Consider the following 15,601-nt stretch of genomic DNA (forward strand, 5'->3'; position numbering starts at 1 on the left):
CTCTGGGCATTAACATCAAGCACCTGTGGCAGCAGGAACAGTTACTTAATTTCAATTGAGAATGCCATTTCAGAACTCTCACTCATTAAACCAGTAACTTGGGAGTAAATTCTCTTTAAGGATGAGACACCAACAGCAGTCTGACCCAAGCTCCTTACCTTTGCTCTTGCCATGAGGAACTTGACTGAACGATCATGGCAGATATCAGAGGCATTATAAAGTAACTCTTGAATATTGTTTGCCAGCCTGACCAGTTCCAGGTCAGTCAGCTTCATGTCATCACTGATCCTACAAATGACAGAATCGGTTGGTTGAGCATCAATTTATAAAAAAAAAAACCCAAGTATATTTCTGCTCACAGGTTGAAGGAAGAAAGAGCCTTGCAGCAACTGTCAAATGCAGACAGTCAGTTAATCACCAAAGTCACTTTGTACAGATGAAATCTTCTAAGCTGCTGTCAATGTCATGTCAATCCCTGTAACAAGGAAACGTACAGCTGCACATCCTTATATTTTGTTTTAAATCCACATTCTAATTGCTATTAATGGTCTAAGAGAAAACACGATATAGCCATTACTAATACAATAAATATTATTAACATTTAGTGAGCTAAAATTTAGCCAGTTCCTGTAACATTTGAGCATCACAAGCATATGACAGATAAAACACAGCATTTTTCTTCCACTGCAAGTGTAAGGCCTAAAATACCTACTCTGCACTCCCCATCACCTTAATCTACAGGCTGTCATTCTATTAGCTCTTTAGACTTCAGGCTCCTAAGTTGGTGCTTTTTAAAAAAAACTTTTGTGATTTGCCTACTGTTTTGAGGCTAGCCCATAGCACAGCTCTGCCATTCATGTAATTAGTTAGGATAACAATCTTTTCATCCAGTGTGGATGCTCAAAGGACTGACAGTATGAGAGGAGAGAGAAAACCCTGGACACTACAGAGCAGCAACTGGGCTAAAATTATTGTAACTGTGTCGTGGTTTAACCCCAGCCATCAACTAAGCACCACGCAGCCACTCACTCACTCCCCGCAACCCAGTGGGAAAGGGCAGAGAATTGGGGAAAAAAAGTAAAACTCACAGGTTGAGATAAGAACAGTTTAACAGAACAGAAAGGAAGAAACTAATAATGATAATAACAACAATAAAATGACATTAATAATAATAGGATTGGAATATACAAAACAAGTGATGCACAATGCAGTTGCTCACCACTCGCTGACTGATGCCCAGTTAGTTCCTGAGCAGCGATCCCCCCAGGCCAACTCCCCCCAGTTTATACACTGGGCACCACACCTCATGGTATGGAATACCCCTTCAGCCATTTTGGGTCAGCTGTCCTGGCTGTGTCCCCTCCCAAATTCTTGTGCCCCTCCAGCCTTCTTGCTGGCTGGGCATCAGAAGTTGAAAAATCCTTGACTTAGTATAAGCACTACTTGGAAACATCAGTGTGTTATCAATGTTCTCCTCGTACTGAACTCAAGACATAACACTATACCAGCTACTAGAAAGCAAATCTACTCTATCGCAGCCCAAACCAGGACAGATTGTAATTTTATTAGCCTGCTCCAAACACAGAGCAGAGGTGCAAAAAAACCAGATAAGGGATAAAGCAAGTTCATTTTACAACAAAGTTATGCAACCAGCCTCAGAAACAACTTCATTGCTCAAGAGCTCTAGCTGGGTGGTATATTTTTAGCAAACTTGGCAAAGTGCTCCAGACCAGTTCAGATCCAACTCTCTTCTCCTTCCCTGCTCCTCACTGTAACCCCGGACTCCTCTTCACATGGCATTTCTCTTCCAGTGTACAACAGATGTTTGGACATACAGAGGCCCAAATTTATTTTATGCACAGCATATTTATTTTAAATCTATCTCCTTCAGCCAGTGTTGTGATTTGATGGGGAAAGTCTCTATCAAAACTGACAGTTGCTTAAACACAGAAGTATAGACACTTGAGTACCAATCAGCTAGAGCACGCAGGCCACTTTCTATCTTCCACCTTTCAGCAGGGTAACAAATGGTATTTCAATTTTGCTTCACAGAAGTCTGTATCCAGACATGCTGGCTTTTGAAATGGCTCATGCCTGAGTCCCACACACACTATACCTGGTTCTTTTAAAAAACGTAGCTCTGACTTCCAGCCATAAATAAGGTATGCATAAAAGGATGCCAAAAAGGTTACAATTCTGGAGCACCACAGGGCAGCACTGCCTATGTTACCAAAGCACTGAGATGGTTTTATTTAACCATGCAAGCCAAATAGTTGACAATGAACAGCAGGTTTTTCTCTAGAATTTATCAAGGTGTATTCCAGAAAGCCAGCTTAAAAACAAAACAAAACAAAACAAAAAACCAGAAAAAATAGCCATAGGGAACATAGATGCTTCTGCCTGCTAAAGGCATGACAATCTGTCTTTCATGTAGGCTAGACTTGCATCTCTACTGCTCTCTACAGAAGCAGGCTCCTGAGCAGAACAGATGGGGAGGGGCCCCTTTTCTGTAAGAAGTGACATAATCAGACCCCATACCACTACACATCGAGGTGAAAACAAGGCAAATAAACAAAACAAAGGTGAGCTGGGGACAGTGCAGTCTGATGGCAGTCTCTGGGAGTGATGGCAGAGAGCCACTGCACTTCACTTACCTAGAAGAGCGCATTCCTTCAAAGTAATTTTTGTACTGTATCATTAGAAACAACCGCCTGCACCTAACACCTTGCTTCTGACATGTTGCAAATTGGAGACAGGCAGCACATTTACTTACATCATCTCTACTCCCCCTGGAGTAACTGAAGACGATGTTTGCTCTTTGCTGGATGAGGAATCGGTAGTGCACTCTGGTTCAGAGACCGAATCACTGCTACAGGGCTCACTGTTTGGGGAAGTGTTTCTCTGAGAGGTAGTGTCAGCTGCTACAGGCAGGAGGTCCCCTTCGCTGAATGCATCGCTTATAAACATGCCTTCATGAGTCAGGTAAGCCACTTCTGTGTCCACCGTACTGTCTTTAGCAGAGTTCTTTTGTAAGGTATCCTCCAAGTCTCTGGTTTTTTGGTTCTTGTCTAGAACCAAGAAAACCACGCTACGGATAGTATTTAACGTTGCCTAGAATCAAATATAACTTTTATTACAAAAAACCCAAAACCCTGTGCCACAAGCTTGTGCTAGAAAGAGATTTTCTTTTACCCACAAAATTAAACTAAATCCTGGCTTTATTTTCTATTGTGTAATTAGCATTTGGAGGCAGACCCATCCATCCGACGGTAATCAATATCAGATGTTTCTGAGAACAGTGAAAGAAACCTCATTTGGAGCAATCTAACACATACAAAAGTTCTGTCCTAATCCCTAGCAGCCTGAAACGGATGTAATCACACAACAAGAGGTATTATCTCCTTCCCACTGCTCTCTTTGTTAGCACTAATCATTTTTTTGCCCTGGATGCCGATATTCACGTATCCTTCTTTCAATCAAAGTTGAACTCTATAAGCAAAACCAACACCTTAAGATTTCAAATGGAAAGTAACTTCATTCCATTTCATTTCTCAACTATGTGAAGCTCTTGGTAAATTAATATCTTACCTTTATTCTCTTAAGAAAGATGGTAAACTTAGAAAAAATATTCTTCAGTAAATCAAACCACTGAGGAAAATTCATCATCCTCATCTGGTCTGCAAGCCTAAAAAAAGAGCAGTATTCAGTAAACAGCAAATGTTTACCGGCTGTGATGCCTACTGGCACATAAATTAAAAAAACCATGCTTTAAATGGAATTGTAAATATAAGGAAAACTGTGTAGATCTTTATCTGGCAGAACAACAGACCTCACCTGAACAACAGTCACGATCAACACAATGTATGCAAGTGGAATGGGGAAGGAGGTATATAAAAATACATCATACTGAAAAAATGAAAGCCTCACATTTACCATTTAGTTTTTTCCAGGGCATAATGTTCTTTTCCCTGGGATAAGTATGTGTTATTAACCCCTCTCCCTTGTTGGTAATATTTTCACAAATCATGTGGGGAAAAAAAAAATTTTTAAAATTAAATTAAAATATTTTACAAGTGTTACAAAAGCCGTGTTAAGTCCATTTTGTTGCATTGCAATGAGACCACTTCTGCTATTAAAGTGCAAGTCAGCTGTTTGTGGCAAAGGGCAGAAAAGTAATTGATAGAACAAAAGTTAAACCCTGTAATACACAGTTAGGACCCAATAGCAGAACAGTAAACTTTGGAGAATGGCGACCAAATATCCAATGTTTAAAAATGACCCTGTGTCCAGTCTTTTTCCAATCTGGGTATGAATCCCATGCAGATTCTGCCAGTCACTTTGCTTTGTCAGCTGGTCTGGTTTCATTTATCTTGGGGCAACCCTTTGCTGAGCCACATGAATCATGGAGCTACAGAACAGAAAAACAGAAGCTGGAAAGGGCCTCTAGAGCTGGGACATCTGGAGGTAGCTTGTCCAACCCCTGCTCAATGCAGGTCCAACTAGATCGGGTTGCCCTGGGCCCTGCCCAGTCAAGGCTTGACTATGTCCCAGGACAGAGATCCCACAGCTTCTCTGGTCCCCTGTTCCAGTATTTGACCATCATCATAGGGAACACATTTTTCCTAAGATTCAACTATAATTTCTCATCTTTCATCTTGTGCCCATTGCCACTCATCCTTCCCCTGCCCACCTCTGATAGGAGCCTAGTTCTGTCTACAGCTCTGCTATAACCCTCCCATTGGGTAGCTGTGGGCAGTTCTCCCCAGAGTCTTCCCCTCCCCAGGCTGAAGGGGGACTGAGCTCCCTTGGCTGTTCCTTCTACTGTCCATGCTTCAGCCCCCAACCAACCCAGTGGCCTCTGCTGGATCTCAGTGTCTTTCTTGTTCCTCGACCTGCTGATTATGCTAACGTGGCCCAGGCTGCGGCTGCAAGGGCACGCTGCTCATCCATGGCCAACCAGTTCTCCACCAGGGACCCCCAGGTCCTGCCCTGCAAAGCTGCCCTGAAGCCAGCCAGCTCCTGCCTCTCTTCTTGCAAGGGGTTGCTCCTCCCAAGACACAGAACTTGGCATTTGCCTTTGTTGGGCTTTTTGAGGTTCCTGCCAGACCATTTCTTGGGTCTGAAGTTGTCTGGTCTCCTCTCTGGATAGCTCCTATTCTCATTCATGCAGGAGGTACCGAAAGCACTGACACATTTTAATACAAAATCCCAGATTATGACAATAGGGAATGCCTTCAGGTAGTTAAGAGATATACGCCTAAATACAGTAGTTTACGCTTCATGCACTGAAATTCACAGAATTTTAGTATTTATTTTAAAGGTAAGTTTAAGGTAACATTAGAATCTGAATGAGAAGGGGAATACACAATATTCTCACAGAGGCGGACAGAAGCAGAGGTTTAAGGTGAAACAGAAGGATAATCCTTAGTTATAGGGCAATTTAAGCACAAATTAGAACGGTAAGTTTATCTATGCTAAAAAACATCCATCTCCTATCCCCACCCACCACCAAAAAAAGGATCTGGCTGTATACTTACTTAACAACCACTTCTGTATCTATTTCTTCTATCTGCGATACCGTATTAACCACACACTGTCAAATTTAAAAGGGAAAAAAAACAAAACAAAAAAAGATCTTAGCTTCTTTCTAACCGCTGCTGAGTTTTACAACATACAGAATAATCCTCAAGTTAAATAAGGAAAAGTAAAATAATAAAGGCAAGACATATCTGTATCATTTAACAACTTGTTTCTCTAACAACAAACAAAAAACCCCCCCAAACCCCGAAAGCCACCCCCCCCAACATCTATTTGCAAAATACAGATGATCAAAACGTTCCCAACTGTGTACTAAGCTCTGGAGGACACACTGGCTCCATCTCGAAGGGACCTGCTTTTCTGAGCATGGATGCTAAGCATCGTTTCAAAAATGTCTCTCAGGTCAGGTACTTAAGAATAGAAGCCATATTCTTTCCCCTTCTGAAGCGACTGGCTTTGGAAAATGTTGGCTGACTTCCTTTTCAGCTTTAAATATGGGACTTAGGAACTAACCTACACTGGAAGGAACAGCACCAGGGAAGTGTGGAAGCATGCACCTAAAGTCCTGTGCTTTCAGCTGTTAAGGCAGACCCAGTTTCGACTGCTCTCCTAGCAGACATAGTATTTGCTGTGTGTCTGTCCTCTTCACCTCCAGGGCACTGCCTGCCTCTGTCCCTAGATTTCCCCACATCTTTATAGCTACTCTGTGGCCTTTCCTCAAAGGACACTTGCTCCTCAACTGGTACACACAAAACTGGCCAGTTTCTTCAGGTCTCCAGAACAACTGATTTTCATTCTAAGCACATCTGTTGTTTTACAGCGATTCCACTGACCTCTTTTCATGTTACGTGTAAGCCATAGGTACAAATCAACTCAATTCAGACTGAATTAGGGGTTTTCCCCCAAATGCCAATCAATAACCTGATCAAATGAGTCAGTAGCATATGAACTCATCTTGCCTTTAAGTGAATATGTACAATCCAGATGGCAACTGAGGTCTGCCATCTCGAGCTACGTGGATTTTACCCATGTTTTGAATAACAGTGGTCAGTACAGAAGCTTCTTAAAAATATACCTTGTCCTTCAACTATGCAGTGTGTTCAGTGCTTACAAACCTCTGGTCTTTCATCTGCCTGCTACTAAAGTACTGACCAAAACAGCCCAGCAATGCATTTGAACGGGAAGCACATTTGAGATGTGGGATGGAAACAGTTTCCTTTATTAAGGAAAAATATCCCTAAGAGTTGAGACAATAGGCCACAAGGCAAATATGTTGCACAAACCACACACAAGTACTCTGATCCTGTTTATTTTCCCTATTCAACAGAAACTTACACTGGAAGTTGATTAAACTTCATCTATTACTGAGCAGAGGTGACACCTGAAAAATCCAACATAAAGACAACTATTTCCAGCAGAATGGGAAAAGCACTTTATGACTGAGAATGAACAGGAAAACAGGAAGCACTACCTGCCTATTATGTGACTAAAAGAATCTGAAGGGAAAAATAATTCTCCTTACTACTGCTGATACAGGCAAGTGAAATGCCAATGGAGATAGGCAGATGAACAGTTTTATCCTAGTATTATTCATTCATGCCTTTTTTTTTTTTTTTTGGTGTTAAGCCTTATGCAAAGGCCCAGATCAGCTGCACACATCTGTATGCCTTTGTTTTTCCAGGCTTACAGTAATACAGCATGAGTAGAAAGCAGTGTTCACTCACACCCTCTGCTGATCTTTCAGGGAGCAGGGCAATGACCCAGCTGAGCATCCCACTGCTTTCAGGCAGGGAAAGAACAAGCAGCTAGGGGCAGGAGTGCTTAACCCGATTTAAATTGTATTGGGGTCAAGTGAGAAAGGACTTGCATCATCTCCAAGTCCTTACAAGAAGTAGTGGTGCAGTCACACATATCACTGTCTTCTAATTCTGCCACAATATTTACTAGCAATATCGGCCTGTGTTATCTATACCCACCCTGCACAACCAGATCAAGAGAACTGTGGGGCTGCAACATGAAGTGGATTAGCAGAGCCAATCTGGCTTAAAACAAAAACCTTAAAATAAAAAATAAAAAAATCATAAAAGAAAATCCAAACTTTTAAAAGCTGGGTTCCCAACCTGGTTCACAACACAGCTCTGAACAGCGTACTACACTATGAGGACGGGAGAGACTGTCTTCATCTGATGGCAAATCCACCACCTGACTTATCTCCCAGCCTTTGAGATACAAATCAGAGGTAGCTCATAACACATCAAAACATGATCTTAAAATAATCACCTATTTTTAGGGGAGAAAAAAAACCCTTACACATATGCATGCAAACAAACAAGATAAGTAAAATTAAAAGTACCAAACACACACTCACAGTTCAGTCTAAGTTTTTGTTTGCAACCAAAACCCATCATGTCGTTGTCCAAACCAGTCCATGCATTTTCCACCAAAATAGTCATCTGAACTTTGGCTTTAACTGGTTTTATCTACAAAGATTTTTGGTTTGAAAAGACAGATGCACTACCCTAAATGGCAAACAACCACACCATTGCGGACAAGGATTCATTTTTTAAATATATTTTTTACAGGCAAGCACTTCTACCTTCTTTGCTCTCCGAAAAAGGCAAGGATGTTTTCCAACCTTTTATCACGTGCCTATGCTAGGTCTGTGCTAAGTAAGATTCAGGTAAGCAATGTTTTCTGTAGCATTTGTTGGGAATTCAATTGTTTCAACTGGCAAGGTTTTTTTATTCTCTTTTATGTATTTACACCAAGAACTTGGGCATTTTATTTTTCAGAGTGTTGGGAAGGGCCTTTTTGGTGTGGTTTTGGATTTTGCTTTTTTTTTTTCTTTTTTTTTTTTTTTTTTTTTTTTGAAAGAGTGTTATGACACAACTATACTATTTGGGAAAGCCATGTGTTAAAAGAAAGAAGAAAACTAAGCTAAAAAATCAGGGGATTCAGAACAATAGTAATTACACAGAGAAAGCTGTGATCTGCTGTACTTATGCTACCTACTCCTTCCAGGTCTTTTCTGCACAGACCTCTGTGCTTCAGGAAGTCCTTAGTGTCTGCAAGCTCAGCTGCTCTAAATGAGAGACCATCAGCCACCAAAAAACTTCATCAGAGCTGTTCTACTTAAAAATAATTTGTAAGGGGTTGAGGCAAGCTTGTCAGATGTGTTAGAAGTGTTTGGCTTACCTGTTTAATTATGTTCTTTGCAGTAATAATCATTTCATCTCCGTATATTTCATAAAAATTTAGCTTTCTTTGTTTTAAAAGTCCAAATACTAGTGATACAAGTCTCTCCTATCAAGAAGAAAAAAAAAAAAAAAGAAAATAAAAAAACACACGAGAAATATCAAGGTGAGGAGAAGAAACAATTTTAAGAAATTACACAGCAGTAAGAAGTAAGTTCATGTATCAAACACATGGTGAACAGTATTTAGATCAGTCCAGTGCCTTGAGGCTAATGCCATGCTTTAACTATACAAAGTTCCCTGTGGCAATACCAGCTAACCAAGTCCCTTCCTCCCAGCCCCTTTCATGCCTGTTCCTCAGTTGTGCTAATCTACCTGTGCTTAAAAACATGGATATTTCTAAAGATTAGTGAATTTACCTTACCCCAGGCAAGAATGACACTAAATACAATTGCACCAGCACAAGTGAGAGGCTATCACATTGCAGTGCAGAGATGGGAAGAAACTATAGGGCAGAAATGGGAATATTTAAGTGCTATTGCCATTCACTGTATTTCATGAAACCCGTAGATGAAACAAGACTAAACAGTTAATAGGGTCTAGCAATTACTGCAGAACAGTACAGGCAAAATCCAGAAAAATCTTTTCCTGTCTAGAAAGCAACCACAATAGTTTAGTCTTCAGATGTTTATGAACTTCAGAGGAATGATATATATACATACATATATACTGCAAATGAAGCATGTATTCAGGGCAACCATATGCTTGATACGAGCACCCATAAACGCATAGGGAGACAGAATGAGAACAACGTGCAACTATCAGCTTTCATTGCATAACTGAAATTTTACAGTCAAGTAGATATGAGAATCCATGTTCTTTTGCCATTGTACTTACATGTTGAGGTTCAAGAAGTGAACTCAGTATACATTTAATCAGAGAAAAGAGAACTGATTATTTTGAAAAATAAAGTAGGACTGGATTGCAGTTCCATGAGTTTAGTTACAATTATTTAATTTTATCAAGCACCAAAAAAAAGCGGGGGGGAGGGGGCTTGGATGAGAAGAGAAATAGTATAAAATTATAATGTTGCTACTAGGGACCCAAGTGAATTAGTTGGTACTAATTATGTTAAAGATGCAAACATATTCATCAGACAGTTTATTTCAATAACAGACATACCTCTTCTAGAATTTGGCAATCATCTTCTAGGGGTCTATTTAAATCATTGCGAGCATAAGTTGAAAACTCTGCAATCATCATTTTATCTATCAGCTTTTCCAGTTCACAAAGCTGTGAGCCAAGATGCCTAAGAAAAACAGCCATTGAGATATGAGCTAAATAATCAACCTGAAAACGAATCATTAGTTCACAGTTGAAGAAAATAACCACCCGCAGGTAATTTCCATGCAATCAGTGCTGGCTTAATGGGGGGCTCAAATCTTTCACTTCTTAGAGCAGCTGAAACCATGCATTTTTCAGAGGCACTGCCACCTTGCAGCAAAACATAGGGACTTGAATATTGATGGATGGTAAAAATTGGAATTAGTGAGGGTTTGGGGGGCTTGGGGGCTTTTTTTTGGAAGGTGCTGAGTATCTATCTTCCCAGTGAAGTGAACCAGAACTAAGAATACTCAGTGCTTGTCAGTGTAAGTGCTAAAAAGGAGTACTTATTTTGCTCGTCCAGTTCCTCAGTTCATCAGTCTGCAAGTTCTTCCACTTCAAACATTTGAGCTTTTAATGTGGTCACAGGTTTAATTCACGTGACTGAGATACAGTAATAGCTTTACATGACAGGATGGCTTTCAGAGAACACAGAAGAGTTTTCAAATTTGCCATTTGTATGCTACTCTAAATTAAAAATATTTTTTCCCTGTATTGCATGTTTTAAACCATGTTTTGCAGACTGTTGTCATACAGAACCACAAGAGAATTTCTCACATCAGAAATGTCGACCAGTCTTTAAAGGTTGTGCAGCTAGAGAAACTTCTGGCAGAGCAAAATTAAAAGTGGGAATTTCAGAGATGCCAAACACTCCAGGCTTTCCAACTGCTACCAACAGCTGGGAGCACCAAATATCTGTAAAAATCAGACTACTTTTTCTTTGGGGGGAGGGGGTGGGAGGTGGAGAAGAAAGAAATAGACACTTTGCCAATGAGAATTAACAGAAGCTGTGATATATTCGGTAAACCTGGATAAAAAATGGGGAGGATGAGCCTATATAACTCACTGGTGTTAATTCAGTGCTGGTGTAGCTGGACCATTAGATTGCATAGAGCAATAAAAATGTCTTGGGACTCCCTGGTAGGAGCACTGCTGTACCATTACAAAGCCCATAGGATCCATCTTCACAGCCCTTGTAGGGCAAAGGCAGTGCCAGGGTGCGAGGAAGCATGATGCCAGGGTAGCTCCTCCCTGCAGAAGCCCACATGGCCAGCACTGAGCTGAACTGAATGAATCTTGTTGGATCTGAGTTAAGCAGACTAATTTTTTTCTTTTTTTCACTCTTAAGATGACCAGGGATGTGCCTGCTTTTGAAACTGTTGGTCAAGAATTGGCTGGAATGGACCAAGTGGACACATTTCAAATATCTAATTTAAGCAAAAATGGCCTCTAGAAAATCCAAGCCAGTTGCATTATGGACATTTCAAAGCAAACCCAACAGAAAAAAACTAAAGATTATTATTTGCAATGTAATGACTGGAGTTGCAAAACTTACTGCAGGACTAATAGCCACAACTCAAAGACTCTGACTTAGGTAAGCACAAGGATGCTCTTCAGCAAATTATTTCTGTAACTGCGCTTAACTACATTGAAACACAATGTAACCTACCCTCTCGAAATGTCCAATAAGAGTTCCCAGCACTTGCTGCCACCACTTCGCCCAAGATATTCTAGCCCCTAACAACAACAAAAGTCCCTCCACGCTGAAACAGGCAGGAACAAGTCAAACCTTAATTCATACTCCAGCAAAATGCCTTGGCAATCTTCTCTTAAGAGGTACCAGTCACACATCAGGTCCTTTCAATGACTAAGTACTACAATTCTTTGATGTAAAATTATGACTGCAGGGTAAAAATTCTTTTAAAATACACAGATGAGAACTATTTTTCCAAGTATCTGTGTTCTACTGTATTTAAAAAAAAAAGTATAAAAGTGTGGTTTGCCAGCATACCTGTGCAAAAAAAATCACCGTATCTCCATCACCCCAACAAGGGCTGTGAAAACAATGTAAAAATGGGCAGTACAGATTTGTAATTTAGTTAAAATGTTAAGGTGGGGGTTTTTTTGTAAAATTAAAAAGATGAACTTGAAAAGGTTAAAGAGCTCTAAAACTTTAATTCTATCCTATATAAGTAGCAAGCAATAATCATACAGTTAGGACTGATACATATAATCACTGGGGATATTAACCTAGATTAAAGACACCAATTTATTACTTCACAGCACCATTAAGGTGCTTTCATTTTTTGCTATAACTAGAATCAAATTACATTTTTTTCTGTGTATAGCATGACAAGAAGAGAAAAATTTTTGTATATGGATGATCTGAGTAGTTTTCTTACGGCTTTATATTGAACGATTCTGTGACATTACTCAATTTAAAACTGTTCAAAAGCAAATTCTACAAGCTGTCAAGCACAACACTAAAGCAACAAGCTTTTTTTTAAAAAATAAGATAAATTATTTAGGAAGAAAGAGATACTAATTATTTAGAAAAATGAGATACTGATTTAGAAGTTAATCTCTTCTTAAAATAAATCAGGTATTTAACTTACTTGACAATTGCAGCATTCTTGCTCAGAACAAAGCAAGAACATCCATTTGGTATTTCTTGGAAAAAGCTGAAGTATTTCTGTATACCATCAATTTAGATTTTTTTTTTTAATTTATTTTTAGAAACACAACATTCTACTGAGAAGTTTTATCAAGATCTCCATCTTTCCATTGCACATTATTTCTCCAGACATGCTATACACACAGGCCACTGTGAGACTTGGGAACAACTGTGCTGGGCTTCTCAACTGCACTTGCAACTCTGGTGGGGGTGATGACTTAGGATGCATTTAAATCACTTTTCTGAACCTTTAATATCCAAAGCAGAGGGGACATTTCCCACTCACGTCACTATTTTTAACTCTACCAAAGCAACCAACTAAGCATTATTCATAGAAATTACTTTTTACAGGCGAGATGAATATTTATCTGCAAATATGTTCCACATCTGACTAATCTTAAAATAACGGCACATTCTTGGGACATCACATATACCAACCACAATGACAGCAGAACTGCACTCTCTGCTGACATAGCACATAGGCTACTCAATTGCAAAACACAACTAATTCTGATTGGTGTTGGCACAGGGTTGTAGAAGTACACTCACTATTATCAAGGTAAATACAAATATGACTCAGTCAAGGGCTGTGCACCATAATCAAGTGGTTGAGAGCAGGAACAGTAAAGAGGAAAAAAAACTGCACTAAGGTGTCTGAAGATGGACCATCTAAGCTAAAAGAAAAAGTCTAACAGCTTCTAACAACTTTCTTCCCAATAGTTTATTAGCTCTTTAATTTCTTTTTTTATTTATTTTTTAAAAAGACTTTTTCTGAGATCTTTTCTACATAAAATTTGAGTCTTTTTCCAAACCAGGTAGAAGGGGTGTTAGAACAGGAGTTCATCAGAACAGATGGACAAGAGTAGTAACCGTACAAAGTTCTGACCATTCATCTTACAGTTACTGAGCAACAATGATGCTTTTATTGTGCAAGCTGGGAACCACCACATTGCAGGAATCATATAACCTCTAAAAAACACCCCCCCTCAGTATCAACTTATAAAACTAAGTATACGGCTCCTCAACTGGCTGATTCAAGTCTCAGAGATGACTTAACATACACTACTTCTGCTAGCATCATACCACAGTGGCAACTTTGCATACACAACTTTTAAACTCTATATGACTACATTAGCTAAAATGATTCTACTGTATTAATACTCTTGCATATCACAGAGGACCTTGCCCAGTGCAGCAGCATCTCCCAAGCAGAGCTCTAAGCATCCACCGTTAACAGAAGCAGCCAGCACAGGACCTTGGACTCACTAATTCCCATAACTGTAGCAAACGGGTGAAAAAGCAGTAGCAACAGGAGCTTGGGCAGCACCTTCCTACTGTTTCTTCCCTTTCCAACTTCAGCAGCTCACAGAACTGGATTTCTGAGTCGGATGGAGCAAGGGGAAGAACCCCTTGGCCACTGTAAATACAGCTCTCCACAAGAGCAGACATGGCTGAATACATCCTATCTGACCAGTTGTCAACCTCAGGCCACATTTTGAGCCATAGTTTGATAGCTTTGCACTGGGTTTTGCTTGCAAAGCTTCTTCCAGCACAAGCACAGGCTGGAGGCTTACCTATTGAACACATGGTCCATGCATATTCTTTTAACACCACAAGCCTAGGTCAGTCACTAAAGCCATGGGCCCAGAGTGGAGCTGTGTAGCAAGAACTGTATCTCTGGGGTGCTGCATGCATGAGGATTGCAGACCACCACATGGAAACCATGTCTCAGCTGTGGGCTACAAGCCCTGCAAGACGAAGGTCCAGGCATTGCTTGGCTCTCATCTCTGCACCTCTATAACACCTGTAAACAAGAATGGAGTACAAAGAATCTCACCCCCCACCCCCACAAAAAAAAATTATCTCTGGCATATGCATTAGTCACACTGCTTATGCCACACTTACATTTTGTACTATGTCCTTTAGGAATGAACTAACAAAGATAAAACAAATCCCTTCAACCAACAAAATATGTTCAACACATTCTAGCTCTACTTGCATTTTATTGATTTCCTAGATGGTTACCTACCGGAAACTGTGAATGCCTTGAAGCTCTTGCTGTAACACCTCCTGTGTTGTTGCTATTAAGTCCAAAGCTCCAACAAACTCAGAAGTGGATAGCAGCAACTGTACTGTGGGCTGTGTTTGGTGTACAGTAGCCATTAACTTCAGTTTGTTGTATGCTTTTATACAGTTATTTCTGGTGAGTGACAGTCTTAAAACTCGAAGTGATCCTTCACACATTACTTTATCAATTTTGGAGATTTTCTCTCTAAGTAATTTTACAGCCTGGGAGGTTTTCCTGAGGTAGTCCTGCAACTCATGCTGAGAGGTCATTGCATGAAAAAATGCTTCTGAGCGCAGAGAAATCTGATGAGCAATATTGACTTCCACAATGTCCAGATAATGGCTTAGCTAGAAAGAGGAGGAAAAACAAACAGTGATGTTATGACTTGGCAAGTTTATCACCATGCAAATACACTTTCAGGGTATTTGTCTTACTGTATCATGAGGAAATTTTGCTAATAAAAATTAAAAACCTTTGTCAGATTAGCGAGCAAATAACTACCCGTTGTGGTTTGATCATTTGTTTTTAAATGAGCTCCAAATCACTTTGGGAAGGCTGACTTGATGCCTCTCCTGCTTGAAAATTACAAGGCAGAAAAGCAAATAATTTTAAAATACCCAAGCTTTTGTACCACACGGTTGCATTGACACTGTTAGAATATGGCCATTAACCAGCAGACAGCTCTGGATACTGGCTTGCATGTAAGAACAGTATACACATGCAAATACGCTATGTACTTCAGGTCACCTAAGTGGCTAAAGACATGGCCCGACTTTACTTGATGACATGGCTTTGGAATGGCTCTGTTCATTTAAAAGGCTGTAGCATCTTCTTTGTAGAAAAATCCTCAGGGTATCTCTGCCTGCAGTTGGTTTTGGCCAACCAGTTGGAGTTCCTATTAGGCACTGTGGGAGTCCCAGAGACAGAGTATGCCTACATGTTTAGAATCTGAAATTCAAGTTC

General features: G+C 40.1%; 1 protein-coding gene across 5 annotated transcripts in view; it reads right to left on the reverse strand.

The window, feature by feature from the left end:
* The window catches only part of VPS54 (vacuolar protein sorting 54 homolog (S. cerevisiae)), a 53,311-nt gene that overhangs the window by 17,754 nt on the left and 19,956 nt on the right, over positions 1 to 15,601 (reverse strand). For all 5 annotated transcript variants that reach the window (XM_010574748.1, XM_010574747.1, XM_010574750.1 and 2 more), the window contains 7 exons: positions 14,600 to 14,985; positions 9,915 to 10,041; positions 8,734 to 8,841; positions 5,538 to 5,593; positions 3,589 to 3,685; positions 2,774 to 3,111; positions 159 to 288 (listed from right to left, as the gene is read on the reverse strand). In XM_010574748.1, coding sequence (XP_010573050.1) covers positions 159 to 288; positions 2,774 to 3,111; positions 3,589 to 3,685; positions 5,538 to 5,593; positions 8,734 to 8,841; positions 9,915 to 10,041; positions 14,600 to 14,985 — 1,242 coding nt within the window. The remainder of the gene's footprint in view (positions 1 to 158; positions 289 to 2,773; positions 3,112 to 3,588; positions 3,686 to 5,537; positions 5,594 to 8,733; positions 8,842 to 9,914; positions 10,042 to 14,599; positions 14,986 to 15,601) is intronic.

This window comes from Haliaeetus leucocephalus, unplaced genomic scaffold, assembly GCF_000737465.1.
Source record: "Haliaeetus leucocephalus isolate CR32 unplaced genomic scaffold, Haliaeetus_leucocephalus-4.0 Scaffold450, whole genome shotgun sequence".
Lineage (NCBI taxonomy): Eukaryota > Metazoa > Chordata > Aves > Accipitriformes > Accipitridae > Haliaeetus > Haliaeetus leucocephalus.